A 19945-nucleotide genomic window follows, 5' to 3' on the forward strand; every position below is an offset into this window, starting at 1 on the left:
CCAAGTACAAACGAAGCACCTGGGCGGAAAGCCGTGAATGCCAAACGAGCAGCGTCGGGTGACGGCGACTGACTGCGATGCACCCCTTCGACGCCTGCATCGCTGCGGTGTGTGGTCGTAGCTAGTCGTAGCGAGATGATCTTCACTTCAAGCAAGAAATCTTGCCATACCCTAGTCATGATATGGGTGCAAGTGTTCGACGACGTGGGCTCTCTCACGTTGGTGCAGTTGTCATCAAGAAAGGTACATATCAACAATGTTTGGCGTTTGAGGCTTAAACTACCCTAGTAAAAAAAATCATTTGTGTGAGAAATTTCTTGTGTCCAATAAACACATATGAATCATACAAGATATATAAGAACATATAAGGACATATAATAACCATATAAGAATTATATGAGAGCTATATAAGAATTATATAAGATATATAAGAACCCCATAAGAAACTTAGAAGAAACTTCCCACTAGTTTCTTATATGTTGCTTGTATGTTCTCATATATCGTGTATAGTTCTTATATAGCTCTTATATGGTTCTTATACGGTTCTTACATGTTCTTGTATATCTTGTATGATTCATATGTGTTTATTGGACACAGAAATTTCTCATACAAATGAGAATTTTCAATAGGGTATGACGCATACTTTATCTAAACCTAAATTTATCGGTCTGCGGCTACAAACATTTTCGTTGACGTTGCTTAGATGATGTAACCATTCGGGCCTCGCATTAAAAGGTGTTGCGAACTCTTCGGTTGTGTATGAAAACCTATTTTTGCCCTAATAAAATACATTTTTAAAAGGACACGTGCCTTCTGCTGATACATATCTTTCAATTTACAATGCAGAGGCAAAAGAAAATTAACTGTGTACATCTACCACTTAGCATAAGCACCTTTTGCCATTCATTCTTGAGCACACTCAAATATCAGCTTAGGTTGATCTTGTTTCAGAAGCTTTGCCCTCTTTTGTAAAAAGAAAAAAAAAGTTAAAAAAGCGTTACCTTTGTTCTCTTTCTGGCATTTAATACAGACTTGTTTATTTTGCAGATCGCACACAGCAGATATCACCGTGGCACATACAACTCGAACGGCCGATGAGAGTATTGCTATTACAATAAAGCTTTCCACAAGAGCCAAAAGGAGGCTTGTAGGGGTGCACAAGCACATCGAAATGAGATTGGCGCTTCCGGGGCTTGTTTACATTATGCATAAAAACAGGACGATCGGCGACCAGCTGATCGCAATATAACACCAAGGATACCGATGTTTCCATACATAGAACGCAGGATAAAGACCTCAGTCGTCCCTTGTATGCTGTAGCTGTCATACTTTCCATCCAACCGCTTTTTAGCACTATTAACTAGAACAACCGAAGAGTTCGCAAAACCGTTTAATGCGAGGCCTGAATGGTTACTTCATCTAAGCAACGTCAACGAAAATGTTTGTAGCCGCAGACCGATTTAGTTTTAGATAAAGTACGCGTCATAGTTTCAACGCGCCAACATTGTTGATGTGCACCTTTCTTTGGACCCAAGTACATTCGGTTCAACTTGATGACAGCTGCACCAGCGTGAGAGCTCACATCGAACACTTGCACACATATCTTGACTATGGCAAGATTGCTTGCCTTCGACTGGCTTGAACACTTCATTTGTAGCATCACGGTAGGTCTTGGTTGAAGCGATGATCGTCTCGCACACGTAAACAAACAGAACAGCACGCTTTGTTTAATTTATACGCTACCGATCTACGGGCGCCGCAAATCTATCCCCCTCTTATCCGCCATGTTGGATCGATCGGAGTGCCCCCTATATTCGCTCAAACTCCTTATGCTCCGACTCTATAACAATGCAAACACCTCGTTCATTGGACTTTTAAAGACTACCGAAACCGACAGATTAACCTCTACGTTACTACCTATTTCGGAACACTTGCAAAACGTCAGTTTTGGAATTTCGCGTGCATTACTGGGCACAAAATAAGCCTCACATGAAGCTACAAAAAATGAGCGGTATACTAAGCCACCACTGCGTCGAGAAAAACTCCTTTTAGAAAAAGTTTGGAATGATTCAGCATCTCGCGAGCGTCAAGTGTGCACGCGGCCAAAAGCACGACAGAAAGCAACAATTACGTCCGACCGTCTGGCTGCCGAGCTCCGAGCCTCAGTTTCCCCCCCCCCCCCCCCCCCCCCCCCTATAGGGCACGCTCCTTTCGTGAACCAATATCCGCTAGACAGGCCGAGCACGCGGCCAAACGGTCATACGTGTGCAAAAGGCCGCCGCGCCGCACGCACCACTCCAGCAACGTAAGCGACGTAAGCGCACAGCCAACACCACGCACAGCACACTGCACTGCATGCGTACAAAGAGTGAGGAGCATTTGCGCTTGCGCCACCTGCGCCCTGTACGAAGCGGACACCGTAGTGCGCTGCGAACACGCGAAGAACGCATGACGTCAAGGAGCCAACGCCGCGTCGATGAAAGAGAGAGAAAGAGAAATGTCGTTAGACGTACGAGTAAAACAAAACGAACAAAAGAAGTGTCGACGAAATGTAGTAATATGGTGGCTGAGTAATAAGCTCTGTCGAGCATCGAATGTCGAAGAAACGATCTTCGGATGACACATCGATGAAATAAATGTTGAAGAAACGATCTGCCGATGAAACATCGCAGTGTCGATGAAACAATCTGTCTATGAAACCTTGTTCGACGAACTGATTGCCCATTATAAAACTGCGTGTCAAGAATGACGTGGCTTGCCACATGAAAAGTGGCGCGCCCTACATGATCGAGAGCGCGACAAAGAACCACATGGGGACGGCCGCAAACCCCCAAACCACTCCAAACCAAACCAAGCAAAGTCATGCCAAAGTCAAACCAATCCAAACGAAATCAATTCAAGGACGGCTGCATGTATCAAGATAATGAATGCTGACAGTATTTTATAAAGGCCGAGATGACTGAAAAACAGTGCCAGCCGATGATTCTCCTTAAATCGCAGCCTACTCCGGCAAGCACGGTCGATCAACAAAATCAGAAGCAACTCAAGTGAGAAGAAAACTCGGCCACCGCGGCCTCTGTTCATAGAATAGCATACGACTGACAGACACCACTGTCAACAGGGATTATGGTGAGATTTCAAACCGTCGTCACGTGCAACCACCCTACGTTATATAACCGTTCTCCCCCCCCCCCACACACACACACAAAAAAAAAATATGGGTCGATGCCCATATGTTTACTATATATACATTCTGCATAAACTTCCGTAGAAGTACCTGTGGGTGGCACAAAAAAAGAAACGGAGGTGATATATGTAGTAATTGTTTATCTGTGTACAAATGAGCGAGGTATGCACAGCGAGGCGATGTTCTAATCACTGCGACATTGTCTGTGTAACCTGTCGGAAGGCGCGTTTCTGTTTTCCCGCCGCCCTTGTCAGCAGGCGAAAGTTAAACGCACCCACTTTAGTCAGCTTGCATTTAGTTTCTTTCGTAATTCATCCAGGTTTACGAAATTTGGTAGAATTGTGCGGAGCTAGTACGTTTCTTTCAAATTGGATTAGTGGCTCAGAAGTTTCCCCGCCGCACGACTCACGCGAAGACAAACCAAAGGCTTGAGAGAAACAAAAGAAAAGCACAAAGAAAGCAACCGGCAAGCGTGATGACCTGTGAGTGTGATGAGCGTGAAGACCTGTGTGAGGACCGTGAGGACCTGTGTGAGTGTGAAGACCGCAAGGACCTGCGACTGTGAGGACCGTGAGGAGCTGTGAGAGTGAGGACCTGTGAGTGTGATGAGCATGATGACCTGTAACAGTGAGGACCGTGAGGAGCTGAGAGTGTGAGTGCCGTGAGGACCGTGATGACCTGTGAGTATGAGGACCGTGAGGATCTGTGAGTGTGATGTCCTGTGAGTGTGAGGACCGTGAGGAACTGTGAATGTGATGACCTGTGAGTCTGATGATTCGTGATGACCTGTGAGCGTGATGACCGTGATGATCTGTGAGCGTGACGACCGTGATGATGACGGCGAGTGAGTTTTGGTTTTGCGTTGAGCCGTGAGGGTGAGTCCGGGTGATGATCCTATTTTGAATAAATCGTGATCGTGAGTGGGCGTGAGTTCTGATTGAGGAAAAAATAGTGATCGTGAGTTTGAGTGAGGACAGCTTAAAATGCCGACCTATGCTTAGACCTAAGTGAAACGGAGTATAACTGCAAGTTTGTCTCATAAAAAAAAAAAAAAGAAAAAAAGTAGTCTACCGTGACATTCCAATTAGTGGCGATGATTATCCTTAGCCAGCGGAGTCAGGGAATCAACCGTGGACACCTCTTACGCGGTGGTTTGCTGAACCGTGTTCAGGGAAAATTGGCAAGCGCTGTGGCGTCGTCTGCTCTGTGTCTAGCAGACGACAAAGCGAGGGTGTGCTTTCAGGCGGGAAGAGCGAGTCCGCCACACGGCGCATGCGTGGGGTTTCGGGCGGCGCCTGCTATGAGGCGCTGGGGGTACGGGACGGCAGCCGCAGCTGTGTTATAGCTAACAGTGTTCACGATAGTACATACGGCATTGTCTGGGGAGGCGCTCAGAACAAGAATTACTGGTTTCTTTTTTCCTTTGATTTGAGCGCTGTCCGTTAGGTGGCGCGTGTCGCCGCCCAATTCAAGGAGTCGCGCGTTTATGCGTCTACTTATTTGAGTGAAAACATGGAGGCGTTCCATGGGTCCACGTAGCAGCCAGAAAGGGTTCGGTCTGGTTCGGTTCTCGGCCTCTCGTCCAAATGGGATCAGTCCCATAGCCAGTTGAATGGGTCTTCCGTGCGGCGAATAGTGCCAAGTGCGTGCACAGACGCGGTGAGGATTACCAGGGACTTGAAAGTGGAGAAGGAATGATAACAGGTGAGAGGAGCGTTGAACGACCGGAACCGACGCCGCTTAAATCGGTGATGCTTCGCCTCGCCGCTGTCAACCGAAAACGCCGGATCACTTGCGGCAAGCACAGCAAGCAGATGCTCTGTTCAATAATGACATCATTCCATTTGTCGCTATTTTGTTTCCTTCTTTGAATGTTTCCCCCCCCCCCCCCCCCCTCAAATCGTCGCCCCCACTCGTATTAGGTGCGGTGCCGGTGCTTCGAGGCGCGTTTCGGAGTGCTTTGTGCGCACGGAAGGCAGCGAACGGGCGTACGCACTTGAGAATCGTATTTAGCAAAAAGCAGTCCAGCTCGCTAGGCCTTACTCGTATTGCTCCACTGTCGCTTGCCAGCCGCCATGTTGCTTTTGGGGGTGCTCACTGTGATTACCTGCTGATTGCGTGCCGTGTGACTGCCCATGGGGTTGTTAGCGATGTCTGTGACGGCTTCTGACTACCCCAAGTGTAGTACCCTACGACAACCCTTTTTCGACAACCCTTTTGTTGAGAGTGTGGCCGGGTCGAAATCCGTAGTTCCCCCTTAAATAAAAACCCTCCAACAGATGTTAATAAAAGACAGTGTTACACAAACCGAACTTTCCTTGAATAGACACTCACTGCGAGTTCTTTCTGCGTCGGTCTTCAGTTGGTACGCGAGGCTTTGCCTGAACACGAGTTCGCTTGCCAAAGGCCCCGGCCTCCGGATGCGTTGCGATCCGGCCTGCTGCGGCGTCTTCCGGGGTTGACGTTGGGTCTCGCAGTCGCTTGATTACTTGGACCATCTCAACGTCCGCGTTCGGCACAGGCCCCGCAGGGGGCACCTGTGCGAGCAGTTGTTTGGAGAGTGGCGTCTCCACGGACCCCGAGCCCCGCAGGGGGCACCTGCACCTTAGGTGCTAGGTGCTTGGTGAGTAGCGTCACCACGGACCCCAGCTACATAGGCGACACCACAGACCCTGAGTAAAAAGTGGCTAAGACCCACCCACGTCTGGCTGTGCGTGGCGAGCCCGTGTCCGAGGAAAAGGGCATCCTGGTGGTTGAGCCGAGCCCGGGGTAGGTTTGGACCCTTCGGGGCCCCCCGGGTGAGGCAATACACCACTTCGGCCCCCGCTTCTCGTAGACGGGAGTCCTGGTAAGGCCCGGCCAGGATGATTCAGTCTAGTCGCCTTTTCTTCTACTATCCCCTCCGATCTTTCACTTTTACCTGTCCTGTTTCCTTCATTTCTTTCTCATTTCTCTTGCTCCTTTTTCTCCCTTCTTTGGCGGCAAGGGCTAACCTTGGGTGGCGACAGATACCTTTCTTGAACCACACCTGGTTATAGTTACTGGGTAGCACTGGTAGTGTAGCATACCCAGCCAAGCCATACTTGCTATGGGGTGCTACCTACCCCCTTGTTGGGCTCGGTGGTGGGCGGTGCGCCACAGTTTCTGAAAACCTCCCCACTTTTATGGGTTCCAAGTCAAACCAACCTGATCGGCCTCTGAAAAGAGGCCGCACCGAAGTTATCATCCCAGACAAGACTCCATGTTTTCGTTCCAATTACCCAAAGTTTTTGGTTATTCACTCCGAATGTGACAAACAGCTCTCAAAATTATCACCCTTCCTTGTTGCAAAAGTACTGGAAAGTGTTGTGGGAAAGAGCTTCAAAGCCAAAAAATGTCTTCTGGTGACCTTCTGGTAGAAATTGAAACCAGCATGCAGAGTGCGGCCCTCCTTGCACTGAGTACAATGTCCGACCATAAGGTGTCAGTCACGCCACATCGCACACTAAATACGATCCAAGGAGTAATCTCCGAGGAGGACCTTCTAGAGACAACAGACACTGAAATTGCTGAAGGTCTTTCTGACCAAGGAGTCGTGGCCGCAAGACGTATTTGCATGCGACGTGACGGGCAGGAAATAAGAACAAAACACATCGTTCTAACATTTGAAGGCGCCACACTTCCTGAAGCTGTCAAGGCCGGATACCTCCACTGCAGGGTTCGGCCGTATATCCCTAACCCCCGAAGATGCTTTCAGTGTCAGAGGTACGGACATGGCTCCCAGAACTGTCGCGGGAAAGCCACATGTGCGAAATGCAGTAAAACTGATCATAAGACAGACTCTTGCACAAACAGCGCACACTGCGCAAACTGCAACGAGGCCCACCCGGCATACTCCAGATCATGTAGAGCATGGAAAGATGAGAAAGAAATACTGACTTTAAAAGTAAAAGAAAACTTGTCATACCTGGAGGCACGCCGTCGTTTTGCTTTCTTGCGAAAGGGCGGCTACGCGCAGGTGGTGCAGCGGGGACATGCACCACTGAAGGTTGCAGTGGCTACCCAGACGTCCTTTCTGGACTACCGGAAGCCACTGCAGTCCCCCACGCCCAAGATTAAAATCGAGCTGCCCGAGCGTGCAGTATCGGCTGGGGGGTCTACTGCCTCTTCCAGCCAGACGACCACCCCTCCCGCTCTCACGGGACAGCAGTCTGTCCCAGTTAGTGGGAAGGGAACACAGACGGCATCCGCTTCACAGGTTGGGTCGGCAACGGCCAAGCCTGTCCGTAGCCCGCGATCCCCTTCAAGGGAGAGGGGCCCACGCTCTCACGAGAAGACATCCTCATCCAAGGAGCGGCATAGTTCCTGTGCCACTCTAACACCCAAAGGGCAGGAAAAGGAGGTTTCTGGCGCCTCCTTGCCTGGCACCTCCACCGCCTCTTTGGCTGGAGGTGGACGTGGTCGACGGCTGGCTCCTCGTGACCAGAGCCTTTCCATACCATCTGGGAAGGTCTCGCCACAGGACCCAGAACCTATGGATGAATGTACGCAAGCCTCCTCTCATGCGTCTGACACAGACGACATGGAGTGGCAGACTCCCAAGGCCCGCCATAAAAGTAAAAAACAAGTAACACCCCCGAAGTAAGAATCTCCAACACATGGGTGCAACATTTCTCCAATGGAATTGCAGGGGATTACTTACTAACCTCGACGATGTTGAATATCTTCTGCAGGAACACAAACCTGCAGCCCTGTGTTTACAAGAAACACATTTAAATGCCACACATACCAACTTCCTCCGAAATTTTACTGTCTTTCGGAAGGACCGCCTGAATGCTACGATTTCATCTGGAGGAGTAGCGATAGTAGTTCCAAGGCTGGCTGCTTGTATGGCCATACCCTTGCACACTCCTTTAGAAGCAGTGGCAGTGCGTGTTCTAGTACATAAAGCCATTTCTGTTTGTTCAATATATTTATCACCCTCACAAGCTGTAACAAGTGCAGAACTTCACTCTCTTTTAGATCAACTTCCAAAGCCCTTTCTTTTGATGGGGGATTTTAATGCCCACAATACCCTTTGGGGTGGGAATCTATCTGATGTTCGCGGGAAAATAATCGAATCGGTTTTAACTTCTCGAAGCCTTTTCCTTTTTAATACTGGTACTTCAACTTATTTTAGCGCCTCATCCTTATCATCGACTTCCATCGACCTCTGCATTGGTAGCGCCTCGTTGCTGCCTGACTTCTCATGGAGTGTAGATCAGAATCCCTATGGTAGCGATCACTTTCCCATTGTTTTAAAAAGCACAGTCTCTTTTAAGTCATTACAAACTCGAACTCCGCGTTGGAAGTTGGAAAAGGCTGACTGGGCCACTTTTAAAAGGGAGTCAGAGTTGCATCCAGATACATTAGCTAGCTTAGATGTTAATGAAGCCTGTGAAGTTGTGACTAATGTAATTGTCCAAGCAGCACGGTGCTCTATTCCCAAAACGTCAGGACGCTTACCATCAAAACCAAAGCCTTGGTGGAATGAGGAGTGTAGCCTAGCTCGTAAGCGGCAAAACTGTGCATGGACAATAGTGCGCCGTTACCCAACAGTTGAAAATGTCATTAGGTTTAAAAAGCTACGTGCTAAGGCCCGCAATGTAAGACGCCAATCTAAAAAAACCGCGTGGATGTCGTATGCTTCTTCAGTCAACAGTTCCACAGGCATAAAAGTCGTATGGGACAGGGTTCATAGAATTAGAGGGGATTACCGTGCATTTACTATCCCTCTCTTCACATTGGATGGCAGCAGTGTTCCCACACTAAAACAGCAGGCAAATATTCTAGGTGAACACTTCAAGTCTATCTCGGGATCTGAGCATTATTCAGACACCTTTCTAAAATACAAGGCTGCCAAAGAGAAAGTACCATAAAATGTACCGGTGGTTCTAACGAGGCTTATAATCAACCATTCACCCTTGTGGAACTGATGATTGCCCTTGACAAGGGAAAGAACTCGTCCCCGGGACCAGACCTTATTCATTACAGTATGCTTCAGCATTTACATCCTGCAACATTAGATACCATCCTATTGTTTTTTAACTCTGTATGGAACATTGGAACTTATCCCATTTTCTGGAAAAGGGCAATTGTGATTCCTTTGCTACAGCCTGGAAAGGATCCACCATTACCCTCCAGCTACAGACCAATCGCACTCACCAGTTCCCTGGGAAAAACGTTTGAACGAATGGTAACCTCTAGATTGGTGTATTTTTTAGAGCAGGAAAACTTCTTCGACAAATTTCAATGTGGGTATAGGACAGGGCGATCAACTGTTGGTCACCTTGTTCGCCTAGAAAAAACGGTCAGGGATGCCTTTGTTAACAGACAACATTGTCTATCTTTGTTTTTCGATATTGAGAAGGCATATGATACCACATGGCGGTACGGAATTTTAAGTGATTTAGTTTCAGCTGGAATTCGTGGGAAAATGCTAGCTCTTATCAAGAGCTTCATCGATGAGCGCTCGTTCCAGGTGAGGTTGGGCACGACACTTTCTGAAACGTTTGTCCAGGAGAATGGTGTTCCCCAAGGGTCGGTGCTGAGTGTTATTTTGTTTCTGATCAAAATGAACTCTCTTAGACAGGTTCTTCCCCGATCTCTCTCCTATGCACTTTATGTTGATGATGTGCAAATATCCTGCTCTTCGTGTAATTCAGCTGTCTGTGAACGCCAAGTTCAACTAGGTATTAATGAAATGACACGTTGGGCAGATGGGAATGGTTTCCGTTTTTCAGCAGAAAAGACAGTCTGTGTTCTGTTTTCTCTTCGAAGGGGTATCATTACAGAACCCACTCTAACTTTGGGAGGTCAGACCCTAAACGTACATCCTGAGCATAAATTTTTAGGGGTTATCTTTGATAAGAAACTTAGCTTCCGTAGTCACATCTTGCAGCTAAAAAAGAAATGCCTGCTAGCATCGAATATTTTAAAAGTTCTTTCGCACAAGTCCTGGGGTAGTGACAGAAGGTGCCTGCTGCGTTTGTATCAGTGCCTTGTTCGATCGAAATTAGATTACGGTTGCATAGTGTACGGCTCGGCACGGCCGTCTCTTCTTCGGATCTTGGATCCTGTCCACCACCTGGGACTACGGCTTGCAACGGGGGCTTTCCGGACCTCTCCAGTTCCCAGTCTCTACGCTGAATCTAATGAATACTCTCTCGGAAAAAGACGTCTGTTCTTGGGCTTTCAATATCATTTAAGAGTTCGCTCTATGCCTCAACATCCTGCACTCGAAGTGTTTCTGGACACGCGGTATGAAAGGACGTACCAGAACAAACCTTCTGTTATACCTCCTTTTCCTCTGCACCTTAAATCCGAGGCCAAGAATTTTGCAATAGACTTATCGAGCCCGGTAGCAGTGTTACCCAGCCCAGTTGCACCCTGGAACATCACACCTATTCCGATTAATTTTTCTCTTTCCAAGTATGACAAGAAGAATGTACCAGCAGAAGATCTTAGGCAAGAGTTCTTCCAAATCTCTAAAAACTACAAAAACTTTGTACAGTTTTACACGGATGGAACGAAGGGGAGCAACAGTGTAGGATGTGCTGTAGTCGGGCCGTCATGCACTATTGTAACGCGGCTCAGCAACCAAGCCACCATCTTTTCTGCAGAGTCATATGCCCTACTGGTAGCTGTGGACACTATCATCAAAAGAAATATCAAGGCTGCCATAATTTTCTCAGATTCCCTCAGTGCACTCCGTGCACTTGCATCCCTAGATAGATCAAAAGATGCTTTTATTCTGCAAATACGTAACAAGATTGTAGCTGCCACAAACTCCAACATCACCATTAATTTCTGTTGGGTCCCTAGCCACGTCGGTATAGTCGGAAATGAGGAGGCCGATAAAGCCGCTAGAACATCTCAGGACCTGGACACAGAGGTTACCTGCATCCCATACCTGGATTACAGGGCATCATTGAAAAAGTCGATTAAAAAGAAGTGGCAGGAGGAATGGGACACTGAAGTCCACAATAAGCTCCATTGCGTGAAACCTCTTCTTTCTGAGTGGGCCAGTTGCCGACATAACGAGCGCTTTTATGAAGTTGTTCTCTGTCGCCTGAGAATTGGTCACACTCAACTCACACATGGCTTCCTTCTGCGAGCAGAGGATGCTCCAATGTGTGAAGAATGTGATGAAACGCTCTCCGTCTTGCACATTCTCATTCAATGTCCGAAATATCATGAGGAGCGTCGCACTAACGTTTCACGGTTTTTTAAAGAACAGATCCCATTCCACCCAGCCCTTTTGCTGGGAGAGGAGCCTCTTGTTCCTCATAACCAAGTTTTTAACTTCCTAAACAGCATTGGCCTATTACAGCACATTTAAGTTTGTGAATTTTCTTTGTATTGTCTGCATTTCATGAAAGATTTTAAACTCTCATATCATATTGCCTCACCTTTAACTAAATAGCACCGCAGTGTTTTCTTCTACCATTGTTCTGGCGCACTATGGCCTTAGCAGCCGCTGCGCCATTAAAACCCAAAATCAATCAATCAATCAGTTCGGCACAGGAGCCGAGGTGTCGCAACTAGGAGTACCGTCGTCACTTTCTCTCGGGGCAATTCCGTCGCTTTGGCTGTGGTCTTTGCTCTTGAGCCTGTGGCTCCTCCGTCTTCGCCCCCGTCGCCCTCTCGCCTTGCGGCACAGGCTCGGAGCTGCTGCTTCCAGCCGGTATGCGAGGAAGCGGCCGGATAATCGACGTCTTCTGGGGTAGCCGACCCACCGCCGTCGGACGGCGGATGTACGGTCAGCCCAGAAGCACCGACCGCTTCCTCCGCTTCGGCGTCGTCCATCCCGAAGTCTAACTGGTCGTCCACCCTGCGGTGGCCGGCTGTCGACGCGTAGGTCTTGACACAGTCGTCGGCCCCATGGCCAAAGCGATGGCAGTCTGAGCATCGGGGGATACGGCAGTCCCGGCGGATGTGGCCCGTACGACGGCAGCGCAGGCAAAGCGGAGCGCGTCCTGGCACAACAACGAGCACCTTACACCCCTTCAGGCGAATTTTGTGGGGGAGGCTGTCGACAGTGTAGCCTTTCTTGAGGGTCAGACGCGCACTTCTGGTGTTGGATTCGACAGCTTTGAACCCCTTCTCTCGGAAGAGCTCCCTGGTGATCTCGGAGACTTTGCCATAGCGCTCCAGCTCTTTCTTTACCTGGCCGTTTGGCACGTCGTACGGGACCCAGTGAAGTTTCACCTTCACCGCCATGTTCTCCGGGTCGATGAAAAGGCACCGCCCACTCTTGATGGTCAGCTCCTTGGCGTCGACCAGTCGTTGCTTCGCTGCGAGGGTGTGCATCTTCAAACTCCAGACGTGGTTCATCTGATGAAAGCCGGCAGAAGCCAAGTCCTTCATTACGTCGATCCTTCGTAGTTCTTCAGGAAGTCGGGTACTCGGTACGGACGGCCTTTCACGCTGCAATGAAGAAACAGTATTCGTTACCACGTATCCGGTGAGCAGCTGGTGAAGGATAACCCTGATAATCTTCGGTTGCAGCATCAACAGTAGTACCACGGCCTGACGCGGTCGTTTTCGCCGCTTCGACGGAGCTCATCATAGCACGTCCGTCTCATTCGAGCGCCGGAAGTGGAATCTCTGAACTACTGAAGAACTCTTTCGTTCGTAGTAATGCAGCCGGTCGACTGTATGTCGAAAAGTTTTCTGCCGATTTCCCTCTATTACATCCGCTCCCGGCTTGAAGACGGGCAGTATTACGTATTGGTCACATTCGCGCCTAGTAAAGAAACCGTACGCGTGCGTGTTTAACTCGATATACGCACTTCGTGCTTGACGTATGTGCGAGCGATGTCTTCAGCGACGAGAATTGACGGCGGCTTAGCGACGTCTTCGTGCAGTCGGTTTTCTGGTCGGGCGTGTCGCACGGGATCAATATCAATTCTTTTGATCGATCCACAATTTCTCTTTCGAAGGAAGACAGAATTCGCCGGTACCATGAACGACAGTTCGGAAGTAAAGGTGCCACGCCCGTCGTCCGCTGCTACCCGCGAGTCCCACAAAACGCGGAACGACGCCATGTTGAAAATTATGCAGCGAACGTACACAATGGTTCCGGTTGTCTGTGCAACATTTTTTTTTTCCAATCAACGTATATGCAGCTTTTTGGAAGCCACAAAGAAATGGGTTTAATATTTTTTTTCTAATTTTAGTATTGACTGTGTGCTTTCAATGACCCACGACTTTGATTAAATTTGGTGGTCGCGTCTAAACCTTAGAAAGCGGCCCGTGACCACAGAAAAGAACGTGAGCGCGACTCAAACCGGCCAGGCTTCGATCCACGGTTTTCGGGCGGAAAGAAACCGAATTTCAAGCCGCAAATTCTGTACTGGGTAGTTGAACTCTCATATGTCACGTTCAACTAAAAACCTCGGCGAGCATAAATACCCTGTCAGTGCCCTTTTAAGAAAGAAGAGAAAAATTAATTTCCATGGTGAAATGTTGTGAACGAGCATCAGCGGAAATAATCGACGGCCACCTGAGCGCAAAGGCTTGTACGAAGAGCTAAATAGACGCACAAAGAGGGGCTGGAAAGGCGGAGAAGAAAAGCTTGCGTGTAAACATCGCTGGAAGGAAACGGCGTACAACCACAGGCACGACAGATTGTCCGCGTCGCGTCATCACGACGATGCTATACTTCGTTCATCCCGAAGCTTGCAGTGCTGTGGGAGCTGCAAGCTATAACCAGAAACAATCCAACACCTTCTTTTAATCACGTGTTCCGTCCCTTTCTCTCCGCGTGGGTATGAACGAGAGCGCGGTTACGTGGTGGACGATAGACGTGCGACTGCTCCATCAAACACGTAGCTTCCACCGTTTATCCCTAAGAGCGGACAGTGCGTCAGCTTAGGGATGAACAGCTCATATGCTACAAAGCGACAGGCACATCACCAGGAAGTCAAACATAATTTAAAACCTAAGAGGGCAGAGCAAACAGATCCCCAGCTTTGTACTTTCGTCAAGAAAGGTCAAACCGTAAGTTTCGACCATTGTGAACAACAAACGACCGGAATAAATAGTTAATTCCAAATGCCTCGTCGAAGCCCCAGAACGTTTCGTGCGTCCTCGAGCAAAGCAGGTCCCGCTCGCGGTATGCCTTGCTGCCTTCCCTTTGGAAGTTTACTCGGGAATAAGCCAGAAGCAGATATCGGCTCCCGTTTGTTGGGAAAGTACACAATTTAGGAAGCTCGCGCCATTCCCCAACCTACGACGCTTCTGCTTAGCAATTACTTGGGCCCTTTTTGTGACAATGCACAAAAGCTTGGACTCTTCGGGTGTTTGGGAAAAATGCTCCTTGAAAGGAATGACCGAGAATAGGTCAACTATACTCGGCGGCAGCTTTCCTTGGCAATGCAGTGGAGGGTACAGGCACGGGTTCCCTCTCCCGTTTTGAGCACCGAATAAAGCTGTGCGCGGGCTCTCCTCCTCTCCACTGCATTGCCAAGAAACGTTATCGACGAGTATAGTGCTCTCGAAAGAATAGAATTAGATTGCGTCCAAGGCAGAAGGGAAACGTTTCACGCGATTACTTTTTGTGAGAACGAGCTGCCATTGCCCGACTTAACAAACTGACACGGTGACACGGACTACAACTTCTAAATCAGGAAGACGGAAACATATCGCCCTTTTAGCAAGAACCTTCACCGTTGAATGAACAGCGAATACCGGTGAGTCGGCTGTCTTTCTGAGTCACATCTAAACAAGCTATTCAGCAGGTTTAACACTTATGTAGTGTGCACCAGCAAAAGCACGGTTCAGTATGGTTCACTTTGAGGCACATAAGGTTGTTGCGGTGTAATCAGGAAGATCTGAGTTTTGGTACACATAGACCAACTCAGCTCTTTGACGTGACACCACTGCGGTAATGCTGCTGTCGGCACTGCGCATGCGCAGTGCCTGGCTTCTTTCGGATCTGGTTCCTGCACACGCGTTGTGGGGTCAAACGAGGTCTTGTTTTGTAAACACTGCGCTGGAGTATATGGTAAATAAACTGAGCGCGAATTACTGCCTCAAGGTATTCAAAAGTAAGTAGAAAGTAATTTTAAAGTAATTTCATTACTTTTGGAGAGTCATTGTAATGTAATGTAATTACGTTTAGTCTGCGGTAATTTGTAATGTAATTTAATTACATTTCTGCAGTTTTCAGAAAAGTAATTAATAATTGAATTTAATTACCTTTTCAAAGTAATTTTGCCATCTCTGGCCTGGAGGTTGTGCGACGAACTGCCCGGAAAGTTCGGTATCTGGTGCTTGGAGTGTTCGGCGATTCATGGGCCATATACTTCGTTTCACCTTAGGTTTGAACGAAGTCAAAAATATACTTTGTTTCATCCTACGTGCGCGCGAAGGCAACGCTAGGCGTGCGAGCCGAGCACTCATATGTTCCCTGCTTAGCAGGCGCGCTCATACAGTTAATACATTTCCTCTGGCTATCCTCTGTACGGAGCACGAAAACGATGGTGACGAAAACACGTAAACAAACGTGGTTCGGGGAGCTGCCGCTGCACGACCCAAGCGCTCGCACACCATCACTGCCCTTTCTGCTTTGCGCTACCATATTTTTCACCGTTCCGCGCGCTCCTCCTCTCGGTTTTCCTCCGGCCGCGTGCCTTATGGCTCCGTCGTCGATGTGCCAGGCTTTCTCCGTATAGAGGAGGCTATGACTAGGCGTGTTGCGGTCGCACTGACAAATGCAGACATTGCTCTTGTTAAAAAAAAACAAAAAAAAAAATCAAAATGTCTTGAGTAATGAAGTTTATGTTGCTTGAGAAGTAGCGAATAGTACGTAACACGCAGCTCGTAACGCGTTACATACAAGTCTCTCCAGCCACAATAGAAATGTCTTTCAAATCACTCGCGGTTCATGTGACCGTTGGACTCGGCGGTTACACCATTTGAATATTAGGGAGTTTTAGGGAACCGTTTTTGCACATCCTCCGCGGTACGATGGGCCCTCCGATACGAAGTGCGCATGTGTTACCTACAGACTTGTGCCCGTTACTCCAAAAAAGTAATTAATTACAATTACAAGTACTTGGCCTAAAAAGTAATGGACTACAGTTACAAATTGCTCCCCGTAAAATTAACTGATTGATTACTTCGTTACTTTACTGAATTACTTTTGCGCTACTTTAAAGAAACACGCAAAATAGCTGCAATATCTACTGCGTGTTTGTGGGGGGAATTTCGGGCCCCATCAAAAATAAAACAGATTCACTACTATATCTACCGATTATTTAGGATAATAATTTTGCGACGATGGATCTATAAAGCTCTAAAGGATTGGAACAGGTGTTCGATATAAACGAATCTAGCGCTGTCCACCCGGGACAGAACTGAATCCCATGAACATGTGACGATTGCACATGGGTGGCGGAGGCACGCACACCATTCGAAATATGGCAACGGCAAACTTTAGAACACGATTCTCCTGAAGATGTGGTTTTTCTACGGTTGCTATATATTGCCTAAATAGGGGCTGGTTTAGCCACTAAAACCAACTGGCTGTAAGACGTACATGAAGTACTTCCGTTTGAGCAGATTTCAAAGTACCGCTTGTTGAACGTTGTTATCCGGCCTTGACCCACTTGATCTTTTTTCTTGGTTATCAAACTAATCAAAACTGAAACTTCACACGAAATATTCATGGACAATATTTCAGCCAAGCTGATTTTTCCGTTTAGAGAATATTAAAAAAAGCCGAATGTTCAGTGAACAGCAGGCTTCAATGTAATTCACGCGTTTACAGCCGCCTTCCGCTGCCTTAACTCCTGTAGAGGCACCCTACTGTTTCCAAGTCAGCCACTGTTTATTCTCAGAAAACTCGGGCTGTGTTCCCTTTTCCTAAAATGTCGGAGTAAGTTCCCGTAGGCACAATCCCCAACATTCTCGTTTCTAGGAATATGGGTTCAGCCTCGAAGTCCCAAGCCATTTTGGCTGTGCTCCCCGGCCACCTTATCGCCTGCTGTCTAAAGTTACTGTTTGAACTGACAGATGCTACATTCTTTTTCTGTTCCAATGAGCTGCTGCCATCGCTTCCCTTATGTTTGTGGCTTACGCATCCGCTAGCGCGAAGTCAAGTGACAGAAACCACAAAGCTGGTTGGTAAAGCCAGTATTTAGCTTTCACAGCGCTGTCAAAGATGAACAGGGTCAAGATCTCGTTACAATTTTTTTTTATCTGCAGGGTGGGTGTGTGTAGGCAGAACATCGAAAAGCAAAGGACGGTCTCGTGTGACAAAAAAAATATGCTGATTGGTTTTTGGGGGACAACACGCAGGTTGTGGGGCGGAAAGAAGGGGGGGGGGGGGGGAAGGGGGTGAGCGGACATCTGCACCACGGTCACAGTGTCCACGTTCGTACTCTTCACGACTCCCACTCGATGGTTTTATGGGCCATTAGTTTTCTGCTCTTTTGTGCGCTCGACGCAGTCCGTTCGTTTTCCAAGTCGAAGCTTCTTGCCTTCATGTAGACAGTCGAATCCTCCCAGCCTGACTGCACGTACGAACAAGTCCAGAAACGGGCTCTGGCTGCGCTGCCGCGGTTTCCGTGAATTCCTTTCCTTCGCCAGCACCAGATCTCCTCGCGAGCGAACCCCCGTCTTGTGTTACCATGCTAAAAGCGCGAAGGCTCTTGCATCGCCCTTTTTCCTCTCTCTTTTCTTCCTTTGACGGGGCGGAAGAATTGTAACGAGTAATTTCAGTAACGCGTTGCTGAAAAAGTAATGAAATTAGATTACAAACTATATTTTCAGAAAAGTAACGGATTAATTACGAAATTACTAGAAAAGTAATTAATTACACGTAATTCCGTTACTTGTAACGGATTACTTCCAAGTCTGGTCACCCACCGCAGAAGCTTCGCACATGCGCAGTACGTACCGGAGGGCCCTTTGTACCGTAGAGGATATGCAAAAACGGTTCCCTTAAACTCTCTATTAGCGCTGAGATGTTTGGGTGGGGCCATCTTATGGTCCCCGTTCGTGACGCTACGACCAGGATTTACCTCGCCGTGATTTGCAAGATTTGACCCGCCTCGCTGTGATTTTCAGGATATTTCTCGTTGTGACTCAGCGATTGGGCAGGCAATATCAGTAGACAGGAAGCTATGGTTTGGTCAATCTGGAACGTCGACTGCAGTGACGCTTCTGATCTCCCTCGGCGCCATTGGCGAGGCACGCGATCGAAAGCTTCGCTGTAGTCTACTTGCCGCGATTGGCCGAATGCTAAATATGACGTCCGCAAAGGATTTGTCATCGACAGGAATAAGAGGAATGTAAGAACTTCAATTTTGACGGTGTTGGCAGAGGTGGCTCCAAAGCGCAAAGATTTCAATCTCCCACCATGCTCATTACAAACACCATCGCACTTGTTGTACGCAAGGTAATGCCGTCACGAAAGGGAACCACAGGAGGTTGCACCAATACAACTCGCCGCCAATCCTGAAAGACGCGGCTGTCCCGCCCCCAGGCAAATACCACCCGGACCGGCGGCACGAGGCGGCGCTGGACATGCACCGCCAGTACGGCCCCATCGTGGCTGAGAAGCTGCCCGGCCGCTACTCGCTGGTGCACCTGTTCAGCGCCGACGATTTTCACGCGCTCTACCAGCACGAGGGCAAGACGCCCTTCCGCATGGGGGTCACGGCCTTCAAGAAGTACCGCAGCAGCCGGCCCGAGTACTACAAGAACATCGGCATCCTGAACATGTGAGCGGCCCGCGAAGAGTGGTCTCTTGCAGAGACTCCCCTGTGCTCTCGCTGATCGTCTGCCAGGGAGCGAGATATCTAATTTGAATCTCCTGCACGTTCCGCGCGAGCGTCTGAGGGCTCCTCGTCAGCAGGTGTTCAGTAGCATCGGCACCTCAAACAGCTCTTCGTTAAGGGTACACGAGCCACTAAATAGACTACGCTTCAAAGTAACGACACTTACCCATATTGGTGCTTAAAGTCATGGTTGTCAGTTACCGGCACGTAGCCAGGATTTTGCTATGGAAAGGGGGGGGGGGGGGGGGAGGGCCTGCCGATGACAAAATGCTGTATGGAGGGGAGAAGGAGAGGAGGTCCCAGCAAAATGGATAATTTCGGGGGGGGGGGGGGGGGGGGAGGGCCGGGCCCCGTGCCCGCCTCCCCCACCTCCCCCCTGGCTACGTGCCTGGTCAGTTGGCCGAAGCTTTATCTAAAATCACAGGAAACGTTTTTCCGTCGTACACAAATGTTTAAACAGTTCGCAACAAAGCAAAGCAATATAGCATGAGCTTCATAACACCGAAACTGAATCTAATGCTGAGAAAGTCGCACATTTGAATCATGATGATGGGCCTTTGCGTCTGCTCTGCACCAGCACCAAGATGGCGGCGCAAACAGAAGCAAATATTGTCGGGAGAGTTAAGGGCCACCCACACTAGCGAGAAAACGCGCCCGGCGCGCCGATAAATCGGTTAAGCGGGAAGATAAAGGGCGTGTCTCAGCACGCGCTCGTGGCGCTGACTGTGCTTCGGCGACATTTTGTTACTTGCCGCGATCGGCGTGCCACGCGCGTTTTCTCGCTAGTGTGGGCGGCCCTTTACGTTTCGGGGCCAGAGCTGCGGCTAGAACGATCACGGCACGTCGCGGAACCCAAAGCTCGGCGAGGACGGCCATCGTGATATCAGTGCCAATAAGACTTTCGTTATGTCTCTTTTACTTGAATTCGTCTGCAATGAACTGATTACAG

The 19945-nt window shown here is 48.6% G+C and overlaps 1 protein-coding gene across 1 annotated transcript in view; it reads left to right on the plus strand.

Annotated features, from left to right (window-relative positions):
* LOC121835520 (ecdysone 20-monooxygenase-like) overlaps window positions 1-18943 on the plus strand; it is a 74022-nt gene extending 55079 nt beyond the window's left edge. The window contains exon 2 of the mRNA XM_042289819.1: window positions 18702-18943. Coding sequence (XP_042145753.1) covers window positions 18702-18943 — 242 coding nt within the window. The remainder of the gene's footprint in view (window positions 1-18701) is intronic.
* The last annotated feature ends 1002 nt before the right edge of the window (window positions 18944-19945 follow it).

Source organism: Ixodes scapularis, unplaced genomic scaffold, assembly GCF_016920785.2.
Source record: "Ixodes scapularis isolate PalLabHiFi unplaced genomic scaffold, ASM1692078v2 PGA_scaffold13__105_contigs__length_92229423, whole genome shotgun sequence".
Classification (NCBI taxonomy): Eukaryota; Metazoa; Arthropoda; class Arachnida; order Ixodida; family Ixodidae; genus Ixodes; species Ixodes scapularis.